This window comes from Otolemur garnettii, unplaced genomic scaffold (assembly GCF_000181295.1).
Source record: "Otolemur garnettii isolate 467f Iridium unplaced genomic scaffold, OtoGar3 scaffold00140, whole genome shotgun sequence".
NCBI classification, from domain to species: Eukaryota; Metazoa; Chordata; class Mammalia; order Primates; family Galagidae; genus Otolemur; species Otolemur garnettii.
Window position 1 is genome coordinate 4,896,075 of NW_003852535.1, and position 5,678 is coordinate 4,901,752.

Sequence of the window (5,678 nt, forward strand, 5' to 3'; positions counted from 1 at the left end):
CCACAACATGAGGAACTGAATTAAAGGGTTGTGGCATTAGGAAGGTTGAGAACCACTGCTTTGAGAGAACATTCACTTCTTTGGAAGGAACCTCTGGAGTTAGGTGAGATCTGGGACATAGTAAAAGACTTTAACTTTTCTCTTGTGTTTATAGGTTATAAGTCTATGCACCTCCTTTAAAGACTGATGTTATTGTGCTGGATAGGTTTAACTTTTCCACAGCCTCCTAACAGACTAACAGGTATTGGTCTCTTAAAGCCACCAAGAGTACTGTTTGCCTCAAGTCACCTATCCCACCTGTGCTGTTTTACCTGACTGGGGCAGATTTGAACAATGTTCCTCATTCCTGGAGGGCTTACTGAGACACTGAGGTGTCAAAAAGCGGCTTAAGTAGGTGCTGATCAGTATCATCGACTTGACAGTCACAGGACAGTGAGTCCACTGTTCTTAGATACCATAGGATGTACTAATAAGGGGGACTGTCAGCTCCAACGTCCCACAGACCCGCCTGCCATTTAAGGCTACTCGAGCTTACCTGTTGTCTAGCTTCTCTGTCTAGCCACAAAAGCAGCAAATGGACTGAAGGATGAACGTCAGACTCTCAACTATCCCTGTGGAATCTCTTTCCCCAGTGATGTTTAAAAGTATGAACCAAGTTTGTGCTGGTGCCACCATGGCTGGAGCCGATGAGACAGACCAGATGACCTCTAGACAATGCTCAAAGCCAGTAAGAGGTACCTCTACAGTGATCCCTAAAGATATACTCTAAGGCACAGTTTGGGCACAAGGTATTTGGCTTATGGATTTTTAAGACTTAAAATGTTTAAGAGAGGAAATGACAGAAGAACAGCATTTCCTGACCCAATTTGATGTGTCACACGGGAGCCTGTGCAAGAGGACTCACAAGACCACTTCGGATCGGTCAGGGAAGGGCCAGACGCTCATCTGCCCCATGCAGGCTCTGAATGAGGTCAGTGAGGAGTGATGTGTCAAAGGGAAAGGAATGAATCTAAATTCTGTTCATCGTGGATCCTTGGGGGGTTGCTGGCCCTTGCTATATGTTTATTAATTTTTAAAAAATGCACTGTGGCCAGCCTAGTTTTACTTGATGCCTAATAAAGGGAAAAACTGTTTACACAGCACCCCTGCGCCTGACATTGAGCAGGTGAAGTTAGCAAGATCCTTCCCTTTCAAAGATGACATAAGCCAGCAGTCTGGGAGGAAAACAATTCCTTTAAAAGCATGCCATTCCAGGTGAAAAGTGGCAGCAGTTAAATGTTAAATAAGACAAAATCAGGGTAAGAAGGGATCAAACCCCAGGCAGGGATATAGTCCTAACTGCATACTTGGCTACTGGGGTTTGTTGCATAACGTGCACAGGATAAATGGGTAAGTCATTGCCCGATTCGTGTGCACTTCTTACAGTCCAGATATATTTCTATATATAAACTCCCTTGCCTGTTTAACATTCTCCCCACAGCACATCAAACGCAGCCCAAAAGAACCGCCAGCAGTTTCAGTAAGCTCCCAGAGTGACGTCTGCCCCGCTGCTGCCTCCCAAGTCTCAATCCCATTCCCTGCTCAGAGGAGAGTGCTAGATTTTTCCATCAAAGGTCTCATCACCAGGGTCTGTTTTCTCTCTAGTCTTCACCATCCAGTAAGACACTCCATGGTTACTTTAATAGGCTCAGCTTTCTAACCTGCATATCGCTATGTTGACCTCACTGACATGCCAGGCAAACTGTTAGGGGCAGGTTTTAAATCTCAGGCTGAGGCCATGACCCAATGCTGACACTCATAGCTACTGAGTGTGCACTGTGTGGTGGTACCATGTAAGGGCTTTGTGTGTTTTATCTCACCTCATCTTACCACCTAGTTTAGATAGGGAACACTATCATCCCCATTTATATACGAGGAAACCAAGGCCCAAGTCTTTTTTTTATCCAACAGGTAAACAATGGAGACATGACCTGAACTCATAATCAGTGCACTGCACTACTTCCACACAAGAGCCTCACTGGTTGGCCAGATTCCGATCTTGGCTGTGACTTTGGGTCAGATGTACCTTGCAGACTCCTACTCACTACCTGATGCAGAGATCTTATCTTAGTGCTGTCAAGTTTCTTTGCCATAACTTTTCCAAGCACAGATTTCTACTAAATTTCCAGCAGTACTGTGTTCTAATAGAAAGCTCAGGAGCTTTGGAAGTCGATTGAGCTATACCAAATTCTGGGGTTTTGACTAGCAAGATACTTGAATAGCTACTTGATCTTAGACAAATTACTCTCTCTGAGCCCACTTTCTTATCTATAAAATAGCCATAACACCACTTGTCTATAGGAGAGCTACAGGCTTTACCTATGAGGCTTCACTGTGATTACATAACATTCTCTTCCCTTCCCTGTTTAGCTAGGGATGCTGAAGGGCACGTGGGAACCATCAGAAGGCTCTGTGGAAACTCTGGACTCGTGTTCTCCCTCCTGGGTACAGCTCCTGCCATCACCAATCACCTGCTTGTCAATTCTGGCTGGCCGTCGTAGAACTCTCTCAGCCCTAGAGCTAAACACTTGCATCTAATTCATTCTAACATACTATTTCTTATGTATTAATATTTAGTCAATTAAAATAATTGCAAGGACTGTCAAAATGAGGGGGAAAGCTTGCTACAGTGCTACACAGAAATAAAACCTATGATTGCAGCCTTGTAAAACCCTAAAAACACAGGACTATGGATTATATGAGAACAGACAAAACTAAAGTAATTGTGAAGGACAGGGAATTGTAAATTTCTTTTCTTCGGTATTCTTTAATATTTAATTATCTTTCAATTTACAAAGTGCACATTTCAAAGAAAACCTAACGATGAAGATGTTGACTTGTAGCAGCATGCCCACACCACTCCCACCTGCGCCCTCATTCTGCCTGCTGTGCCTTTGAAGGATGTAGCCCAGGGGGCTGGGATCAGCTTCCCTTGGTGGAAAGAACCATACTAGGGTGGAAGGGGGAAGTTTCATTGTAACAAAGCCTTGGGCCACTGGAGGTGGGGCAATGAGGGGGAGGAAAAGCAGCCTTCCATATAGCACACACAGCTGGCTGCCTCTTTTCTTTGAACACACTTGGGGCTGAAGCATTGAGTGCAATAAGCTCAATGAGCAAGCATAATTGCTTCCCGTATAGTGCCCTCTTGCGGTAACCTGCCTTCACGGCTAGCAGCCAGACAAAGCAGTCAGGTCTGCAAACCACTGAACAAAAAACTAGGAGAGTGAGTCACACCACACTTTACATGTATGCCCTGAAAGAGAAGTATGTCCATCACTTGAGGCAGGACCAATGGTCTGGGGCAGGGAGGACCTGAGTCTAAAGAGAAGCAGGAAGCCAATGCGAGTGTCCATCATAAGCAGTTACTGTCCACAGATTGAACCCCCATGGCAGGTAGTGGTGCAGCTCAACGTGACTTTTCAAAAAGGTATTCGAGATCTGGGGCACGCAGTCTCTGCTCTTTGTTTTTGTTTTTAGCAAAGTCTCTTAGCAATGCCATGACTTCATTTTCAAATATTTCTGGGGCAGGTTTTGCTTCTGCAAGAAAAGAATGGGCAGAAAGAATTATGGCATAGTCAGTCAATGCTCAGGTGTAAGGAGCTTAAAACTTGGTAAATACGCAGACTCTCTCCATCTTTCTTTTAAATACACACGATAAGCCGATACCATGGGTTGGCACACTATGTCAGCCTGCATTTGTACATGGTCTTATTGGAACAGCTTCTCTCAATAGTTTACAGATCACCCACAGCTGCTTTTGTGTTACAGTGGCAGAACTGGGTAGTGACGAAAGACCAAATATTTACTATCTGCTTCTTTATGAACAAGTCCGCTGGCCCCTGCCCTGAAAAATGCTGGCTGTGCTATTTTGCTTTGCATCTGGCATTTTGTTTGTTTTTCAGGTATTGGGTTTTTCCTTCTAATCTTCAAGTTTCCTGAGATAAGAGCCCTGTTTTCCTTATCAGTCAGATGTCCATGGTGGTAAGTAACAGAAACTAGTATGTAAACTTAAGTAAAAATAAATTTAGGGGAAGCATATGAGTCATACAGAATTGACACGAACCTGGGCAACCAGATGTAAGTGGATGGGCAACAAGGGCGCTGAGTTTGAAGAAATGAGAATACAAGCCTCAGTCTGCGTGAGGCACCAGCAGCGTGCTGCTCCTCGCTGACCTTTGTCTCCTTCCACCCTGATACGCTCACTTAAGACACCAATTACAGGCTCGGTGCCTGTGGCTCAAGCGGCTAAGGCACCAGCCACATACACCTAAGGTGGCGGGTTCGAATCCCCAGCCCGGGCCCGCCAGACAACAATGATGGCTGCAACCAAAAAAAAAAAATGGCCAGGCGTTGTGGTGGACCCTGTAGTCCCAGCTACTTGGGAGGCTGAGGCAGGAGACTCGCTTGAGCCCAGGAGTTGGAGGTTGCTGTGAGCTGTGATGCCATGGCACTCTACCCAGGGGGATAGCTTGAGGCTCCGTCTCAAAAAAAAAAAAAAGAAAGTAAAAGCCAGATAAACCACAAATATCATGACTTTTCTTAAAGTTATCAGAGATGTGGGGTGATAGTGCAATAGGAAAAGCTAAGGAAAGAGAGGCCCCTCAAAGCAGCGCCTGGACATGAGCACTTGCTCACCTGTGACAGAGCACAGGGAGATGGGCACTCTGTATTATATAAATGGGTAAGAAAAATTCAACTAATTTATTTTTATTTTTATTTTATATTATTAAAGACAGGGTATCACTATATTGCCCAGACTAGATTTGAACTCCAGGGCTTATCAGGTAATCCTCCCACCACAGTCTACCAAGCAGCTGTGACTACAGGCACACGCCACCATGCCTGGCTCTCAGCTAAAATTTTTAATAAACTGTTAAAAGCCAAAAGTGGGCCACCATAAGGGTAAAAGCCCCAGTCACAAAGATGTTTGCACCCTTTACAGGTTCTTCTCAATACATCTCCAGTCACTGTGTTCCTGACAGAGATAGGGTACAGAGTAGGAGGCTGAAAAGAGCCTCCCGCAGTGACACAGGCCTGGAGGAGGGGACCCACTAACATGGCAAAAAAAGCAAGAAGTCCAGCCCAGATCCTTTCTGTCTACAGAATAAAACCCTGAAGCAACTAGGAGTAGGAAACCCTGTCTCTCCCAGCATACAGGTGAGGACCTATTTGGGTTGACAGAAAGGTCAAAGTAAAAAAATCCTCTACCCCTGTGGGAAGAACAGCACCCTGAGAAAGCCCTGGGCCTCAAGGACTGCCTGAGACTAAGGCTTGATCAGGGTGCAGAAAATGCCCTTCCAACCTGTCCTCCTCCAAACAAAAAGCACCAGTGAAAAGCAACAAGAGAGGGCAAGACTATGGAAAGACAGTCCCTCTGAGGGACAGAAATAAAGGGAGGGCTAAAAAGCTATGGGTAGAATAGGAACTCTCTTAAGAAACCCTCTGGAGGCTCGGCGCCTATAGCTCAACCGGCTAAGGCGCCAGCCACATACACCTAAGGTGGCAGGTTCGAACCCCCAGCCCGGACCCGCCAAAACAACGACGGCTGCAACCAAAAAACAGCCAGGCGTTGTGGTGGGCGCCTGTGGTCCCAGCTACTTGGGAGGCGGAGGCAGGAGACTCGCTTGAGCCCAGGAGTT

At 45.8% G+C, this 5,678-nt stretch overlaps 1 protein-coding gene across 1 annotated transcript in view; it reads right to left on the reverse strand.

The window, feature by feature from the left end:
* Window positions 1-2,786: 2,786 nt before the first annotated feature.
* Window positions 2,787-5,678, reverse strand: part of SDHAF2 (succinate dehydrogenase complex assembly factor 2) — an 8,822-nt gene continuing 5,930 nt past the window's right edge. Inside the window, exon 3 of the mRNA XM_012810669.2 lies at window positions 2,787-3,576. Coding sequence (XP_012666123.1) covers window positions 3,446-3,576 — 131 coding nt within the window. The 3' untranslated portion in view covers window positions 2,787-3,445. The remainder of the gene's footprint in view (window positions 3,577-5,678) is intronic.